The following is a 19,832-nucleotide window of genomic DNA, read 5'->3' as shown; positions in this document are numbered from 1 at the left end:
CAACAAAGCCCATTGTGTGGTTGTCTCTTTTTTTGCATTCAGCCAGAAGATACCATTGGAAAATGCCTATGTCTTTAAAACAAAGAGTAAGGCCATAAAATAAAATAAAATTTATCGAGCGCTCGCTATTGCATGGCCAAAAATGTACCGTGAAGGCCCTAATAATTACTCTCCGGCACCACATTTTTTGTTATTGTGGTGAGAATCCATATGACAAAACATTTGCCGTTTCAACATTTTTTACATGTACAACTCAGTGACATTCTGTTCATCATGTTGTGGCACCACATTTTACGTGCTCCTGGCAGACAGCATTTTTGTTTTAAATAATGCACAAAAGAATAAATTAAAAAATGAATAAATTGACCACTTACTAAAGAACACCACAGTTTAATGGGGGGCCCCCACGCTTAAGAAACTGGACATTAGGTAGTGTCGCCTGACCCTGCTTGGGTAGGGGGCAGAGCCAAGGACATTTTGTCTGAGGAGATGGCACCTAACTGAAGACTTAAAAAAATAAAAAGGAGGCACTTTGGGGGGGGGGGTGTGCGTGTTTGCGTGTGCGTGGGTATGGTTTGATGGCGTTGCTCTAGCCTGAATATCCTTATCTTTTCTACATACTTAAACCCATGTCACAAGCCTTCAAGATTTAGCCATTGAAATCCCAGTTATTCTGACTATGAAGCATTCTCTGAGAACACCAATCCTAATTGTTTTAGATTGGTTCCTCTCAGAAGCAGACCCTGAGACAAGGTCCTGAGAGATGACCCTAGGGAACACTAGCAAAGGAGTGAGGAAGTGAGGCATGGAAAAGAAAGCAGAACCTCCCCCTTTGCCCCCCCAAAAAGGTGTGTTATCAAGCAAGTTACCACTGCGGGTAACTGGAGCTTAATCCCCCCGAAGAACTCTAGGAGTCAGTGGAGAGCATTCACCTCAGAGTTTCCCACCTGAGGGCAAGGAGCTGAGCTATTTATCCACCAACTCCCATCAGCCCCTGGCCGAGGGCTGACGGGAGCAGTGTTAGTTCCTCAGCCCTTCCTGCCATGTAAAGGGTCTGGTGGTCAAAAGAAGCCCTCAGGCAATGGAATATAGATACCGGTAGTCTGTATGTGTGTGTGTCCCCATAGGACAGTCAGATGCTTTCATACTTTTCTAAATAAACGGCAAACTCATGAGAAAACATTTTACCGATTTACATACTCATTGACTTACTTCATCTCCCACCACTTTTTCGTCCACTGCTCTTTGGGAATTTCACCCTTAAAGACCATCCACCTCCACTTCTCTAACATGTAAGTAAAGGGCAGAGTTCCAACAATCGTGAGCGCTTGTTTGAGTAGGAAGTTCAGTTCTGTTTCTGAAAATTAAATGGCAAAGGATAAATATGAAGATGAGGAAGACAGTGAATATTTTGTGTCAAAGAGAATTTTCCTAATCTCAAGGTATTATTCCTCAAGATATGCTTACTATAAGGATGATTACATGAGAAATATTGACAGTGGACTATACAGATATACTATGTGTGTGTATATATTCATTTTTTCAACTAAGGAACTTGAAATAGGGTAAAGTGCTGGGATAGAATGAGTAAATAAAATCCACAGGCAGCCCCTAATCCTCTTTTTTCTTTCACTAATTTTAATTGCCTACCTTAAACTCCTCTTATCAGAGCTAACTAGGGCTAGTTCATCAACTTTCTCAGCCATACTATTTGTTATTGTAAGCTCTGTGAAGGCAGTGACCGTTAATGTCTCATTCAAGACTGTGTCCACTGTCTGCGACATGATGCCCTCTGTGAGTTTTTATTAAATAAACAAATATTAGACAGATGTGGTCAAAAGCCAATAATCTGGAGTGGGGGGGTCCCTAGAAAACACCATCCTCAGGATAATGAAAGCTAGAATGTACTTTAAATGCACTGCCATCTTTCTTACCAAGAAAATAGACCATGTTATTCTATTTTTCCTTTATTAACGAAGAAAATACGCAGTAGAGATCATCTCTAGTGTACAAATGAGGCTCACTGAAATGTAAGCACTGGGGCAGTATCTACTTGGCACACCACTGTATCTCTAGTGTTTAGAAAAATGTCTTGCACACACATGGTATGTGCTCAATAAATATGTTTGAAGGAAGGAAGGAAGACAGAGAGGGAGGGAGGGAAGGAATGAAGGAATTTTTTTTTTTTAACTTCATTCACAGATCAAAGGCAGAGCCAAGGAAGAAACAAGAGTTTTGTTTTTTTTTTTTTCAAGCCAGTGGTTTAACCATGTCTAGTACCATCTTGGAGCCCTAGTGGCGCAGTAGTTAAGAGCTCGGCTGCTAACCCAAAGGTCAGCAGTTCGAATCCACCAGCCGCTCCTTGGAAACCCTATGGGGCAGTTCTACTCTGTCCTCTAGGGTCGCTGGGAGTTGGAATCGACTGGACAACAATTTTTTTTTTTAGTGCTATCTTAAAAACTTTAGCGATTCAGCCATCTTTGCCTGTTGTAGGGAATATTAAAAAATGATAAAATAATAATTGTCTGGTAATTGACTTCAATGCATGAAATTTTAAAATTAGGAAATAGACATGATTAGTTAACTACCTTTTTTTTTGCTGCTCCCTTCATGGAAGATGCCACCAATGGTCTATAATCTTCTGGGTCTATACTTACAATAACTCTTTCAGCCATGATGATGGTTTACAATGACCTACTCTCAGGCTCTTGCGAGATCACAGAGAGTCTGGAGCCAGCAATCAAGGCAAAGTGAACAGCTCACCTAAAAATGGAGCTCATGACCTTGATCTCATTGACCAAAAGCTCCAGCCAGCGGAGCTGATGTTTAGGTTTCAAATAGCAAACATGAGGGGAGAGAAATGCATGGAAGAGGAGAAGACATTTGACTCTAATTATCCTCCTGACAAAGAGGAATAAAAAGCCATGGCATCCCTGTGGAAGAATCTGGATCTCGTGAGCATTTGTCATGCTCCATCAAGTCCAAGTTGCCCGAAGAGAAGAATAGCCGGGATCTGAGGGGATGTTACAGCAGGAATTTCATGCTTCAGCTGGATGAACAAACAATTAGGTCCCTTTGAATCTTGATATTCCACCAGCTGAACGCCCACATGTCAAGAACGCCTACATGTCAAGTCATACTGTGCTTTGCATAACGTTACGGGAAAAGTTTTAGGCTTGGGCTCTGGTTCTGGTCCTGCCGCTACATTGCTTTGTGACCTTGGGCCAGTTACTTTCTTTCTCTTGGCTTCAGTTTGCATCTCTGTACAATGATTTTTGGAATCTGTGCCAGCTCTAATGTTTGGGGAAGTTTTTTACCTAAAACCAGAGGGATCTAATTAGAACCCTAACACTAATTTGCTGGGTGACCTTGGACAAGCCACTTCAGTTCTGTGGGCCTCTTTCAGCATGGCTAAAAAAAAAAAAAAAGTTGTGTTGTATGTTTCTTAGAGTCCCAGGCCCATGCATTTAGCTGCCACTCTTATTCCCTTTTCAAGGATATAAAGCCACAATTTGGCATGTTCTGATAAATACTTTTTAATTTTTTTACCAATAGCAATTCCCCACCCATTGCCATCCAGTTGATTCCGACTCATAGCGACCCTGTAGGACAGGGTAGAACTGCCCCATAGGGTTTCCAAGGCTGTAATCTTTATGGAAGCAGATTGCTACATGTTTCTCCCTTAGAGCGGCTGGTGAGTTCAAACTGCCGTCACTTTGGTTAGCAGCAGAGCGCTTAACCACTGCACCACCAGGGCTCCGGCAATTCCCAAATACCCATAAATACCTTCTAGCTTATGTGACAAAAAGTAAATATTTCCTATGCATGATAATAAAACCCTTTGCCCACATCAGACTAAAGAACTCCTAGCACAAGCCATGAAAGAATGTTCATACCAGTGTCCTCTTGAAAATCAGGTGGCAGGAGGCCAATGGCTTTCAAATGCTCAGGTGTGGCAGCAGAAAGTGACATGATTTCTCCAACAGCTTCATGGAACCCCTCATTAGCTCCATTTCTTAGCAGGTAGGGTTGTTTGGCGTATGCCATGTCATACTGGATGTGTCCCATCTCATGATGGGCCGTCAGGAAGTCATCCATTGTCACCTTTGTGCACATCTTGATCCTGCACATAAGTGGGCAAAACTAAAATCAACCTCATCAAAGTTTATCCAATCATCACAGTAGAGTTTTATGGGGTTTTGGTAGCATGGATCATCTTTCCAAGATTTATTCACCAATGAATCTCGAGGGCCTACCTGTTATGTCCTAAAAACTGTACTAGTTGCTCAGTATAAAGTGATGGGCAGGGCAGAATCCTGTTCTCCTACTCACAGACTGGAGTTCCGGGGTGGTGCAAACGGTTAACACACTTGGCTGCTAACCGAAAAAATTGGAAGTTCCAGTCTACCCAGAGGCACCTCAGAAGAAAGGCCTGGCAATCTACTTCCGAAAAATCAGCCACTGAAAACCCTACGGAGTACAGTTCTACTCTGACACAAATGGGGTCACCTTGAGTTAGAATCAACTCGATGGCAACTGGTTTTTGTTTTTGTTTTTTCCTAGTACACAGGTTGGCAAACTACAGCCTATGGGCTGGCTGGCTAACTATGGCCTATGGGATGGCTGGCTGTTTTTGTAAATAAAGTTTTATTGGAACACAGCCAAGTACATTTGATTATGTATTGTCTAAAGAGCCCAGGTGGCACAAGTAGTTTGTGATCGGCTACTAACCTAAAGGTTGGCGGTTCGAACCAACCCAGCGGTGCCACGGAAGAAAAGCTTGACAATCTGTTTCCATAAAGATTACAGCCAAGAAAACCCCATGGAGCAGTTCTACTCTGTTACATGGGGCCACCATGAGTCAGGGGCCAACTCAATGGCAGCTAACAATAACAACATGACTACTTTCATGCTACAAGGGCAGAGTTGAGTAGTTGCAACAAAGACTCGCAAAGCCTAACCTATCTGTCCTTTTACAGAAAAGCACTGCGGACCATTACTCTAGTTGATGCCCTTGGGGCCCCACCCAGGTCCCAATTACCAGGTAGATGCACCTATCACCCAGCCACAGGTGCTAAGAACCAACAGCTATTCCCTTCTTCACTGCCCTTGGACAAATGGGAAGTGCCTCAACCAAGAGATTATCTTCTCCCCACCTTCTGGGGCAGTTCACAGCCAGTGACTGACTAACATGGGGGCACAAAGGCTAGTCCCCTTGTCACAAGGTGGAACCCACTCCGTGGTACGAATCATGCTCCAGAGTGCCTCATGGGATTAGGTGGAGGCAAGTCTCCAGTTGAGACCACAACCTTGCTCAGCTCCTTCCCCTGCCCTACCCTGCTTCCTCCCCCCCCCCTTTCTTGAGAGCACTCCTTCAAGGAAGCATTTGCACAAGAATCTCCATCTCAGGCTATGGAACCCAATCTAAGACACTCACAAACCTGCAACCTGGTGATTACTACTCCTCTTTATAGATAAGGAAACTGAAACTCAAGGTTAAATACTGGCCCATAGCTGCATAGTCATTAAGTGGCACACCTGGAATTCCAAAGCCTGTGCTCATTCGCCCAAGTTACACAGACCCTCCTTCCCATGCCCTTCATTCGAGCCTTAACTTACTGATTCCAGTACTCACCCCAAGTCCAACCTCCTTTCAATGGATCCTGCTGTTCTCCCAGCCCCGTGTCCTCCTTCCATCTCCATCTGTCCAAACCCTTCTCGTCTTTCAAACACAGTTCAAATGTCACCCACAAAGCCCTGTCTGATCCTACCCCCTATTCTAGATGTGGCCAGTTCTTCTCTTCCAATTCCCCATAACACGATACCTTTGCCCCTCTTCTGATGTGTACCACTTTCCCCCTTTTCCCAGCTTCTTTATTCACCCATCCTGTCTCACTCACAAGAGGGAAACATTGAGGGGAGGATCAATGCCTGATGCACACACGCATCTTCCATAAATCTTAGCACCAAACCTTTCCAAATTTGGGCACCAACATCTCCACGACCATGCAACTCTAACAGATGTATATTACTTCCAAACAAGGAAGATTATCTAAAGGTTCAAGGTAGGGCCAGCTAATAATCCCCTATTCCTGGGAAAGCCAAGATGTGCCCTCACTGGCTCCCAGCCTTCACTCAAGGAGAGTTAGCTCATCTTTTCTGTGCTAAGAGAAGCAGAGAAGGAATCCAGGTCCAACTTCACCCCTACTGCCATTGTCCCACATTTTAGTATCAGCCTGTGAAGAGGGGCCACACTACCTGAAGTCACCCTTCCCCAGGTCCCAGGCTGTGGGGTGGCAGACCACTTTCCGGCCATCGCCTGGCTCAGTTAGCATGGAGTTTTCCCAGAATCCTTGAGTCATAGAAGGGAGGTCAATAGACATAAAGAAATTCTCAGCCTCTTTGAATATCCTGGTTGCATTCCAGCCCTGGAAAAAGGAACAGGATTTAATTCCAGCATTAAAACAGCAGCATTCTTTCTGTTGGATGTGTACATTGGCATAAACTTCCTGGATCTAATCTAAGAAACAGTAGAAAATTAAGTCAAAGAATTCTATTTTAAATGGTTATTTTTTATAGAGAAAAAAGTAGAAACAACCATCAAAATGATTCAATAAATAATGATACCTTTATAGAGTGGAAAATTATACAGCCATTCAAATTTTATTTATAAAAAATTGCTATTGATGTCATAAAATATTTACAATTTAATAGTATGAGAAGAAGTAGAATTTATAAACTGCTCATGTAGTATAATCTTAATGAGGAAATGCATGGAAAATGTGAACAGAAGATAGATGAGATTATGCATGTGTTTTTGTCTTTATAGTTTATATTCCAAGTATAAACATAAACAACAATGACATATTTATTATAACCATTAAAATATCAACATTAGTTTAAAAAAGAAAACTAAAGACTACTCAACTCAACTGTCATTGCTTGAGCTCTTTCTCAGGCAAGGCCTTGGTGGAAGACACAAGCAATGAGGCAGACATAGATGCATCGGTTTTTGGAATAAAAAAAACCCATATATGGTCCAGCAGCCAATGGGAAGTTGGGCCTTGGCTTCATAGTATGTATGGGAGTCTAAATTTTTAGAATGTTCTGGAGTTAGGGAGAGGCAGCAGTAGGCATCCGCCACCCAGCAAACTCTGCTGGGAGCTAGTATCCCAGGAGCTGACTAAGCCTGCTTAGGAGATAAGACTTACATTGAGCAAGCTAAGTTTGTGTCATCGACAGACACCTCATTAATCACTTTTACTGACACAGAAAACTTCCTCTGATCTCAAAGATGAGTCAAGTCTTGTTTTTCTGCTATGACAGCCCTGAGGATAAGAAACAGGACATGAAACTATGGGGTTGTTTTGTCTGTTTGTTTACCATTGGCCTTTAAAGGCTTACTGTCAGGCAATATTGTTATTGATGAGTACGGCATTCTTAAGCAGAATGTATGTATACCAAAATAGTGTAGACTAGTAAGCACAGTTAACAGCTGTTGAATGTATTTTGATCAAAGATTCTATAGCAGAATCCTCATCAAAAGGGGAAAAATGCAGAACAAAAATTCAAATTCTCATAAAATCCAGACTTTCTGGCGTGATTGAGGCCAGATGAACCCCCAAAACTATTGCCCTGAGACAATTTTCAAACCTTAAGCCAAAAATATCCCCTGAAGTCTTCTTTAAACCAAACAATAGTTTACCTTAATTAGTAAAGAATGTATGCATTGAGTATTGTGTTCTTTTAAAAAACTATCTATACATGGAATCAGATTGACAATAGCAACTCAAAAGGTTAGATAGGAAGCTTAGGGGCAGTGAGTATATGTTAATGGTGGAAGAATAATTTGGAAAAGGAGGGTGAGAATGGTTGCACGACTTGAAGAATGTAATCAATGTCATTCAATTGTACATGCAGAAATTATTGACTTGGTGTACGATTTGCTGTGTATATTTTTACAACAACAACAACAAAAAAATAAATAAATTATTTTTTAAAATTCTAAAACTTTACATGAAAATACCAATGAGTTGAGAAGTTAAAAAACACTCTAATAAACTATCAATACCAAAAGCAAATTGTGATCAACAATGCTAAAAAAAATCTATTGACTGAAGAAAGAATGAATGAAGAGAAAACCAGACCGGAAATATTAGGAGTTCTAAGTTCAAACCTTAGTTGTCCCTGACTCTTTTTGTGACTTTGGGCAAATCAATTTACCTGGGCCTCCGTTTCTTCATCTACAGCATGGAACTGTCACAATGCCTATTCTGACAGTTTCATAGGTTTGTTGTAAGGGTAACATTAGGAGAGATGGTGGGCGTGAAAACACTTTAGATTGTCTAGGGAGCTACATAAAGATAGGCCCCTACTGCTGCTCCACTGAGATGGGGCTAGGACAGCCACATGCCTACGTCACCCCTCATTGAGGAAAACTGGCCTCAATCTGTAAAACAAGAGTTTGGAGGCCCATGCAGCTGCATGTTTTTATTCTACAGTGGACATTTTCCAAGAGTATATTATGTATTCAGAGATGTTCTTTGCAATGTTACTTACAGATTTTAAACCTTTAACAAGCAAAGGTCTGGCAATGCACAAACAGTTAAGCAAATTATGGTACAACCACCTGAAGAAATTGTATATAGCCAATAAAAGGACGATTAGGAAGTCTACTCAGAAAGGTAGAATTTTAGCTGAATAAAGAAAAAAATATGTAATTATAACTGCAGTATGATTCCATCAATGGTAGGGGACACAGAAAAGTTAAACAATTATACCAAAATGGTAAAATAAAGGTGATTTTAAAATTATTTTAAAGACTCACAATATTTTTAACAAGAATGATTTTTAAAACAATGTACAAAAATCTTCTAATGCTCTCCTTGTTTATTTTACTGCTTATAGAGATTAGTGATTGCTATGGTTTGAATTGTGTCCCCTTAAAATGTGTATCAACTTGGCTAGGCCATGATAGCCAGTACTGTGTGGTTGGCTACCATTTTGTGATCTGATGTGATTATCCTACTTGTAAATCCTAACCTCTATGATGCTAATGGAGCAGGATTAGAGGCAGTTATGTTAATGAGGTAGGACTCAATCTACAGGATTAGGCTGTATCTTGAGTCAATCTCTTTTGAGATATAAAAGAGAAAACTGAGCAGAGAGGAGAGGGATCTCATACCACCAAGAGAGAAGCGCCAGGAGGGCAGCGTGTCCTTTGGACTCCGGGGTCCCTGAGCTGAGAAGCTCGTAGATCAGGGAAGATAGATGACAAGGACCTTCCCCCAGAATCAACAGAGAGAGAAAACCTTCCCCTGGAGCTGGTGCCCTGAATTTGGACTTCTAGCCTCCTAGACTGTGAGAGAATAAACTTCTGTTTGTTAAAGCCATCCACTTGTGGTATTTCTGTTACAGCAGCACTAGATAACTAAGAGAGTAACTGATTACCTCACAGTGACTAACTTTAGAAAGAGTGATGCCAATTAATTGCTAATTCCACATCTTCCTGCTTACTGGAAACTTCAGGGCATATCCATTTTGAATGCCTTTCAGAAAGATCAACACCATACATGTTATTCAAGGTACTTGCGGTCACTGACATTATAAACTACTTTTCCATGAAAAGACAGCTACATGAGAAAAATAAATGTAAATGAGCTTGAAATGTTTTCATTTATATAGTTTCATATACAAAAGATAAGAACAGAAGACCAACATAAAAAGAAATGAAGCTGAGAGTTTAGATTTTTTTGTTTGTAAGCCCTCTTCTTCCTACCTGTTTCACCATTGCCTCAGTAACATCTATGTTTGGTTTGTTTCCAAAGGGGACTGTCAAAGGGTAAAGATTTGTCCAAAATCTACCCCACATATCACCTAGTTAAAAAAAAAATTTTTTCAGTTAACATATAACAAAGACAGCAGAAATACAGACTCAATTTCACATAGTGCATGAGGTTGGTTTTGGTGAGCAGGCCATACAATATTCTAGATTTAATCCACTTTCTGCCTTTCCCTTTCACTATCTCTTTTTCCCTTTTTTCCTTCTCTTATTTTACATTTTCAACCCTTGTTTCTTCTTCTATCTCTTCTAGAAAGTTTAAATGGCAGGAGATTATGTGGTTAGGCAAAGCTTGTTAGTAAACCACCCCAGTTTCTCCCATCCCAAACTATGATTCAAAGGTCCAATTTATTAAATAGATGGGACATCAAAGGTACCATAGATTAGAAAGGGATGTATACAAGCCACCATCCACAAAATACTACAAATTAAACTAACTATTAACAATGCCTGGTATTGATTCAAGAGATTGTATAGGCTCGTCATTCAGGAACTTCTACTAACTAGTAACTAAGGTTCACTTTTGTTACTATAGGTATCCCTGGGTGGTGCAAATGGTTAAAATGCTCGACTACTAGCTGAAAGTTTGGCAGTTCCAACCCACCCAGATACACCTCAGAAGACAGACCTAGCAACCTGCTTCTGAAAGGTTACAGCCTTGAAAACCCTATGGAGCAGTTCTACTCTGCACACATAGGGTCACCAAGAGTCGGTATTGACTCCATGGCAACTAACATAGTAATACACTTAACTGTGTAATTTGAAAAACTCATGTTTTAAAAGATAAAATTTAGTAAAGATAAATGTGAAGTCTGATGCTTAAATCTTAAAGAAAAACCTATCCATCATAGAAGTATATGATATGTGACCTTTGGCTGAAACACAGTCCATACGTAAAAGACAAAAATGTGAGCCATTAAACAATATGACATGGCTCCTAAAATCAAACGTGACCTTAGGCTAAATCAACAGACTTACATTGTCTAGAAAAAAAGCAGTCATGGTACCGTTTTTCTCTATGTTGGTCAAAAGTCATCTAGAGTAACTGTTCAGTGTGGGCATGGTATTTGAACATTTGAAAAGGAACACTGACAAAGTATAGCTCATCCAAAGAAGAACAATTGGGGAAAATGGGATTTTGAGGAATGGCTGAAACTCTGTGTGGGATATTTAACTTGAAAAAAAGAAAAGAGTGTATACATGATAATAATAATAACAGTCACTAAAATGTATTGAGCACATAGTCCTCTGCCAGGTAGTATGCCGAGTTTCATGTGAAGTTTATCTCCAAATATCTGGAAGTTCATCTTGGAGAAGAATTGACATATTCTGGGTAACCAGAATTAGGAGTAATGAATTGAAGGCTTTAGAGGAGTGTTAATTCAGTTCCACATAAGGTAGAACTATCTTATAATTGGTGCCATCTAACAATTGATTGGTCTACCTTAGAAGGAAGAGCCCTATCACACCAGACATGTTTAAGCAGAAGCTAAATTATTGAACATAACCTGTACAGAGGATTTTCTAGTTACTTTAGAGTAGAAAGACTCCATAGGTCCTTCATCTATATTCTCTCTTGCTCACAGACATGACATTTGGCTGTGGAGGAGAATTAGCTGCAAGCAACTTAACTCGACTGCAATAAGAATGCTATTGTATGCGCGACATGGAATTTCTGAACACTGATATGTTTGGCTGCTAGCCAAAATGTTGGCAGTTCAAATCCACTAGCTGCTCCTTGGAAACCCTATGGGGCAGTTCTACTCTGTCCTATAGGGTCACTACGAGTAGGAATCGACTCTAAGGCAACAGGTACGGGATACGTTATTCGGCCTCATCTGCTGGGGTAGGGTAGGGGACAACCACTCCCTGGATGGAGAAGGAGGAGGGCTTGATAAAGAGCCCCAGATCTTGGGTGGTCTACAAAGGCTCAGTGGCAGGACTCAAAGTTCTTGATTACTGATTCTCCTCCTAAGCTAGGCTTCTTCCTTCACGTTGAAGAAGACTTCATTCATTACTCAAATGATTCCAAGACAAGTACTCTTCAGCAAGAGTGATTAGTGCAGTCTAAAATGAACTTCCCAAGCTTTCACTCCAGCTACACCTTAGTTCTGGAAAGCCTTGCTCTCGCCCCTGACCACTTCCTGCCTACTATGTTTCTTTCTGCTAACAATACCATACTGAAATCCCAAATTCCATCTTGGGAGCTTAGCCAACCAACTTGAGTAGTAAAAACGATTTTTCCCCATTTCCACTCTCATTTGAACTTGGAATTATTTCTTCCGTTATCTTAAATAATCCCCTTATCCTTCAGATTGTGGCCAACATAATAACTTTTTATGTATAAAATAACATAATGCAATAGAGGACGATTTAAAATGGCCTTTCTGTTGAATAAAGCACTTTCAAAATGTGATTTCTATGATGTTACTAACTTTTCTTCAGTCATAGACTTTTCTAAATGTTTTCTTTAGAGCTAAGTACTCAAAGAATTTCCGGTGTTTCTTACCAAGCAAATGGGCAGGGAGGCATCCAGTCTGATTGATTCGGTGAGGGTAGGTATCCATCAACTTTCTCCTCACATAGGCATGCAGATGTTCATATAATGGTTTAATCTGAAAAGTCCAGAAAGAAAGTTTAAGACCAAACATGCAGATTCCAATTTCCAATCCCAAATCCCCAACACTAGATATAGGAGCTCCCTTAAACAATTAGAATTTCCCTAAAGAATGAGGAAAAGTTTTCTTCTTCTCTCAAATATGCTGAAGAGTTCAAAAGCATTCCTTCTTCTCAGGTATTAAAGATGACTAGCTCCACTGCATGAAGCAAGAAAGACACCTAGAGGAACACAAGGTCCCAAAATGAAAGCAGATGCAAAAAAACAAAAAACAAAAAAATTCATTTTAAGGTGCTATCTACTTCTGTTTAAAAAATTGAGGTATAATGGGATCAAAATGACAATAGCAACTCGAAAGATTAGATAGGAAACTTAGGGGGCAGTGAGTTTATGTTAATGGGGGGGAACAGCTTGGAAAAGGCTGATGAGAATGGTTGTACAACTTGAAGAACGTAATCAATGTCACTGAATTGTACTTGTAGAAACTATTGAATTGGTATATGTTCTGCTGTGTATATTCTCAACAACAACAAAAAAATGAAATTTTTGAAAAACTTAATGAAGGATGAAAAAAATTGAGGTATACTTTACATTCCAGAAAATTCATCCTTTTTAAGTGTACAACTTCCTGAGTTTTAGTAAATTTATATACAGTTGTTGAACCATACCACCATCACCAACACCCCCAAAAGTTTTTTGTACCCTTTCGCAGTTAATTACACTCTCATTCCCAGCCCCAGGTAATCACTGAACTCATTTCTGTCTCTATAGTTTTACCTATTCTGGACATTTCATATAAATGGAATAATACAATATGTGGTCTTTTGTGTTTTGCTTCTTTCACTTAGCATAATGTTTTTGGACGTTCATCCATGTTGTTGCATATATCAACAGTTCATTCTTTTTTATTAGTGGATAGTATTCCCTTGTGTGGATATGTCGTAGTTTGTTTATCCATTCACCAGTTGAAGGACAGTTGAGTTATTTCCACTTTTTGGCTATTATGAATAATGTTGCTATGAACATTCATGGATAAATCTTTGTGTGGATATATGTTTTCATTTCTCTTGTGTAGACACCTAGGAGTGGAATAGCTGGGTCATATGGTAAGTGTGTGTTTAACTTTTTTAAGAAACTGTCAAATTATTTTCCCAAGTGGCTATATTATTTTACATATCTACCAGCCTTGTATGAGGGCCCCAGTTTCTTCATACCTTTGTCAACACTTGGTATTGTCAGGCTTGTTGATCATAGCCATTCTGGTGGGTGTGTAGGGGATTCTCATCATGATTTTAATTTGCATTTCTCCAATAACTTTTTTCTTGTTTATTTGCCATTTGTTTAATTTCTTTGATGAAGTATTTATTCAAATCTTTTACCCATTTCTGTTTTTTGGAGGATTTTTTGCTCTGCTTCCATTTTTGATAGCTCTACCCAACTATGGCTGTGAGAGAGAAGCCAGCAATCACATAAGAAGCCTGAAGGGGCAGGGACAAAGGGGAGACATGGGGGTGAAAATGAAGGAAGAGAAGGACACTGGGAAGTGCCAATGGGACACTTCTGCTCATAGGACTTTCCCTACCCCATGAAGGCTTCCTTAGACAAAAGGCTAAGGAAATAATGGTGTCAATAGTCCTGAGAAAAGGAAGCAAAGCCTATGGTTCTGCCACTGAAGGAAGTCAGTACCAACCCCAAGTAGCTCACAAAGACCATTCCTTCCGATAATCTTTCTATGGCTAATTGCTGGTCAGTGGCTGGAAAGAGAAGGCCAGCAGAAGTAGAAAGACAACTGTGAAAGAAGCTGATCGTCTGCGAGAGTTGCCCTATTGCTCTCTAAAATCTCTTCAAGCTCTAATAGTCCATGACTCTACAGGGCCAGGGAATGGCAGACCAGCGTGTCAAGAACAAGCTGGAATCCCTTCAGCCACTCATCTTCCCATGCAGTGCCCCCACATCTGTCTCTGCGTGCAGTGCCTAGGTTACCTGCGCAAATGTGCGTTCCACATCTTCAACCAACTGGCTGCGGTGATAGTCATCTGCTTCATAATCTCCTCTCCAGTAATCCCCATAGTCCTCATAACCTGTTAAAAAGAAAAGCGTGGGGGTGGGGGGAGGAAGAGGGGAACATAAAGGAAAGAAAGAGAGAAAGCACAATGTACATAAATTAGCCTTATTGGGAAGTTAGAAGAAATCCGAAGGTTTATCACATTTTTATCACCCTTCTAAACATCAACTCAGAGGGAGCAAGTGAATAATAACACTGGCTAATATCTGTTAAAGGAACCCTGATGGCACAACAGTTCAGCACTCAGCTGCTAACGGAAAGGTTGGTGAGTTGAACCCATTCAGCAGCTCTGTGGGAGAAAGACCTGGAGATCTGCTCCCATCAAGTTTACAGCCTAGAAAACCTTATGGGGCAGTTCTACTCTGAATTCTACTATGAGTTGAAAATCTATTCAACAGCACCCAACAACAACAACATCTCATTTAATAAGCACAAAACCCCACAAAAGTATCATTATTATAACCCCCTCTATGCAGATTGGTCCCTGTGTTTGTGCTAGAATACTAATCGAAAGATTGGCAGTTCAAACCCACCCAGCAGCACCATGGAAGAGAGGCCTGGCGATCTGCTTCCATAAAGATTACAGCCAAGAAAACCCTAAAGAACTCAGTTCTACTCTATTACATGGGGTCGCCATGAGTCTGAATTGACTTGGCAACAATGAGTTTCGATTTTTGGTTTTACTATGCAGATTAGCAGCCTGCTCTTAGAGAGGTTACACAGCTGGTAAGGGGCAGAGGCGCACTCCTAGCCTGTTAATCCTGGGTCTTGACCCTCTCCATAGGTCAGTTTGCATCTTCAACTTGAAAACACATGATTGGATCTCTAAATCATTTCATTCTAATTTTGCTCAGGGCCTTATATTTTCATAAGGTCATCCTAGACCTTGTCACTATGGGCCTGTTTTGTTTTGGAAATTATGTGCAAATCATATGCATGCACAGTGCATCTTGATGTGCTTCCTTTAGTATCTCTTCATCAGGAAACGTGAGCTTGTATTAGGGTATCAGCTAATCAAGTTGGCAAACGCATTTTAGTAATTTTTACTTTTACAGGCACATTGACAATGAATGATCAGGCAAATGAGGAGAGAAATAAATATTTGGATGGAAGGATAGGCAGGATATTTTTTGTTTGTTTGTTTTCATTGTTGACCAGCTACTGTCTCCAGCTTGCCTATAGCTTGAGAATACGGGGTTAAGTGATGGTGGAAGACATTTAGAAAGAACAGACGAAAAAATTCTTCCTTACTCAGCCCCAGGAGGCCGTGGATCACCAAAAGTGTGAAGTTGGTTATGATGCGGTGACTTCAGCTCATTATTCAGGCAGGAGCATAAATTAAGGGATATGGAAATGCCTCCCCATGTTAAGATTTTGATGACCACATGCTTTAAGTTGTAATTTGTTGTGCTGTTGTTAGGTGCCATCGAGTTAATTTTCCACTCAGAGCGACCCCATGTGACAGAGTAGAACCGCCCCATACGGTCTTCTTGGCTGTAATTTTTAAGGAAGCAGATTGTCAGGTCTTTCTCCCGTGGAGCCACTGGATGGGTTCAAACGGCCAACCTTGCGGTTAGCAGCCGAGTACTTAACCGCTGTGCCACAGGGCTCCTTGAGTTACAATCACAACTGGAGAAAAGAATGGGTTTGCAGCCTAAACGAATCTGATTTTTGTCTTTCTGGGAAAATACCCTGAGGTAGACACCCAAATGACCTTTGAGAGTGAAGTGTGGCCAGGTGGGGGATTAGGCGAGGGGCAGGGTTCCTCTCTCTCATCATTTCTGAAAGGTGAAATCCCCATTCAGTCTCCAGACTCCCTGGGGAAACCTTGGAGGCCTGAGACCTTCCTAGATAACTGCTTATTTGAGGCCCTATAGAAGACTTTCACTGCTGAGCTCTTTAACCTATAGAATGCCAAGGCACCTTTTGCCATCTCCCAGTGGCTTCTTCTTGAGACAGAGCCCTGGTGGTACAGTGATTAAGAGTTGGCTGCTAACCAAAAGGTCAGCAGTTCAAATCCACCAGCTGCTCCCTGGAAACACTATGGGGCAGTTCTACTCTGTCCTATAGAGTTCTACTCTGTCCTGTGAGTTGGAAGCTACTTTGTGGCAATGGGTTTGGTTTGGTTTGGTTTGGCTTTTTTTTTTTTTTTTTTTTGGTTCTTCTTGAAACGGGTACCCCGAATTGCTCAGCAGACGATCTTCAGTTTAGGGGTAGCCCTGATGTCAAAGGGCAGGTTTGAGCATTCATGAGAACTAGCCCTGTGACTCATTGAGAGCTTCAGGACCTCTAAAAATAAAACAAAGCAACAACGACAACAAAACAAACAAACTCATTGCTGTTGAGTGGATTCCAGCTCACAGAGACTCCATGTGTTACAAAATAGAACCACTCCATAGGGTTTTCTTGGCTGTAATCTTTACAGAAGCAGATCATCAAGCCTTTCTTCCATGGTGTCACTTGGTGGGTTCAAATCGCCAACCTTTTGATTAGTAGCCGAGCATAAACCATTTATGCCACCAAAGGACCTGTCAGGGCCTCTGCAGACCAGCAAACTTACCGTTCCCTCTTGCCATCTCATTTTTCAGGTCCACATACTCTTCATATAATGGCCTCAGCTGCCTGCCGACCTCAGACCTCCAACCTTCCCAAGCCCAGAGCCTCTGGTCGTAGTCTGTGCTGTTTTCCATGATTTGATCCAAGCCTGTTATCGTAAAGCACCCATAAACACCATTTCAATAAACATGCATTTGTGGAATTTTTATTTGTAAACCATCACATAAACTCGAAAAAGTTAAAGGTAAGACTGGCAGATAGCAAGGTCAGAAAGTTCTTCTAAAAATCTCATTGTTTGTTCATTTCTTCACTCTTATTATAGTTCCAAAATATGCCTGCAGAGGATATACACCATTTGAAATAATTTAATTATTAACTTAATGAAATTGCTTGAATGTGACAAAATTTACAATGAGATTTTGTTAGAAGTTAAAAGAGCATCTACGTGCTGAAACACATGTATTTGAAATCTTATCACCTTTGGATTATCCATGAGAGAACTTTTAGAACTTTGGAGAAAAAAGTAAATTTCATAGTCACGACTCAAAATGAATAACAGCGGCAGTGGTGCTTCCGTGGTCAATTCTCATCTTCCATGCTACAGACCCAGGTTCAATTCCCAGCCAGCTCACCTCATGCGCAGCCACCACCTGTCTATCAGTGGAAGCTTGCATGTTGCTATGATGCTGAACAGGCTTCAGCAGAGCTTCCAGACTATGACGGACTAGGAAGAATAGGCCTAGTAATCTACTTCTGAAATCAGCCAGTGAAAACGCTATGGATCACAATGGTCCAATCGCAGCTGATCATGGGGATGGTGCAGGACCTGGCCGCGTTTCGTTTTGTAGTGCATGGGGTTGCCATGAGTCAGGGGCTAACTCGAGGGCAGCTCATAACAACAACAAAAACTCAAAACGAATAACCTACCTGGTTCAAGTAATAAACACTCCTGTGGACTGTTTGGATTACAGGCTTTTCCAGTACTGTAGATGGTGCTCATTGCATTTAGAATTGTGCCCAACTGCAAATTAAAGATAGTAAGCAATGTAAAAATAGGAAATATGCTGAAGAGAATGCTAATGTAAGATGTCCTTTTTGGCCGTGTGATTTTGTTTATGCTCCCATTTCTTCTTGTACGTAGGGAGGAATATCTCCGTTGTTCCCTTTCCCTGTTGTCAACTAGCTCCAGAAGGCAGAACCAAGAGGTGAGTTACTTTACACTCGGTAGTGAGGATCTGTCGATTTCTTAAAGGGATCCACACATGGAGCTGCTGTCCTGGGAAGAGGTGAACTGCTCATCCCTGAGCTGAGGCTGTTAGCCACTTGGTAAAGAAGTTGCAGGGGAGAGTCAAGAATCAAAGGGGGAGAAGGATTAAACAATATACAAGGGTTCTCAAGCTTGGCACAATTGACATTTTGAATGAGACAATTCTTTGTGTTGGGAGGCTTTCTGTGCACTGTAGGATGTTTGGCAACATCCCTACCCAGTAGATGCCAGTTGTGACAATCAAAATTTGCCAAATGTCCCCAGAACCACTGACACTGAGTTCAACTGAGATTGTCCCAGGTCATCTGGTGTGTATGGACACCCTACGCAGGTCATATTCCTGAAGACCAGGCAGCTTCTCCTTTCACTCTCGAAAGAGTCCCAGTTTGACAAATAAATTGTATGATCTCACTAATATAAAATACCTACAATAGGCAAATGTTTAGAGATCAGAGTTTAATAGTGATGACCAGAAGCGGGAAGAAGGACATCGAGTTTCTGTTTATGGTGATGGGAAATTTGACAATGGATATTGGTGATGGTTGTACAACATGATTGGTACAATTGATCTCACTGAAATGTACACATGAAAAATGTTGACTTGGCAAGTGTGTTATCTATATTTTTACAACAATTTAAAAAAGGAGGGATCCCAGTTTGGATGATAAATTATATGGCCACCCTACCTAGACACAGGATTCTTGTTGAAAGTCAGCATTACTATCCATGCAGATAAAGGGAGTAGCCATGAGGGATAGGAGCACTTGGTATTTCCCAAATATTTCAACTCTTGAACTCAGCGGTAAAATATTCACAAACATACCCGTTTGCTCTTGCCTAGTGATAGCACCGATGATCCACTCTGCTGAAGCGCCTGCAACTGAAGCTTGATTACAGAACTTGAAATTTCTTCTAGAGGAAAATTTTTGGCAAGCGTGGACTGCGCTTCATAAAAGGAAGACCATCTGGCCGCAGCATCATCCTATAACAACAAAAAAATAAAATCGAAGTCAGAGTGGTGCAGCTTGAACTGATAGAACACAAAATACAGTCCAAAAAACATCTGGTGGAACATCTAATATTTCCTGAGTTGTTTAGGCCTCTCCTTTGCTGAAGGTCAAGGCTTAGGTTAAGGGTGATGAGGCCACTCTTGGTCACTCTCTCTTTCTGGCCCATTGCCTAGCTCTTCCCCCAGAGTCCTGTCCCCAGAACTACAAGTGAATTCTCAGAGAAGATTCACACTGTGGGGCCCTGGAACGTGTAGTCTTAGTGCTGTGATATGGGTGAGTTGGTCAAGGATTCGGGGATAGATGTTCTAAAGAGAGAACAGAATAGAATTCAGAGTGGACTTAATGGTGAAGACAATAGGAACCATGAGAAATGAGACTTCACAGGAAGCTCCTAGGTGCCATGACTTAGCCCAGAGATGCTGATCTTAAATTATGATCCCAAATGAAGGTTTCCCAGAATATGGCCATTTGGCAGC

General features: G+C 41.1%; 1 protein-coding gene across 1 annotated transcript in view; it reads right to left on the bottom strand.

The window, feature by feature from the left end:
• The window catches only part of ACE2 (angiotensin converting enzyme 2), a 45,306-nt gene that overhangs the window by 13,789 nt on the left and 11,685 nt on the right, over positions 1-19,832 (bottom strand). The window contains exons 2-10 of the mRNA XM_004386324.2: positions 19,170-19,328; positions 18,007-18,100; positions 17,084-17,227; positions 14,442-14,539; positions 12,351-12,456; positions 9,779-9,876; positions 6,259-6,428; positions 3,897-4,123; positions 1,213-1,357 (exon numbers count right to left, since the gene is read on the bottom strand). Of these exons, the coding sequence (XP_004386381.1) occupies positions 1,213-1,357; positions 3,897-4,123; positions 6,259-6,428; positions 9,779-9,876; positions 12,351-12,456; positions 14,442-14,539; positions 17,084-17,227; positions 18,007-18,100; positions 19,170-19,328 (1,241 nt within the window). The remainder of the gene's footprint in view (positions 1-1,212; positions 1,358-3,896; positions 4,124-6,258; positions 6,429-9,778; positions 9,877-12,350; positions 12,457-14,441; positions 14,540-17,083; positions 17,228-18,006; positions 18,101-19,169; positions 19,329-19,832) is intronic.

The sequence above is a fragment of the Trichechus manatus genome, unplaced genomic scaffold (genome assembly GCF_000243295.1).
Source record: "Trichechus manatus latirostris isolate Lorelei unplaced genomic scaffold, TriManLat1.0 scaffold00162, whole genome shotgun sequence".
NCBI classification, from domain to species: Eukaryota; Metazoa; Chordata; class Mammalia; order Sirenia; family Trichechidae; genus Trichechus; species Trichechus manatus.
This window is presented reverse-complemented; position numbering and strand designations above follow the sequence as displayed.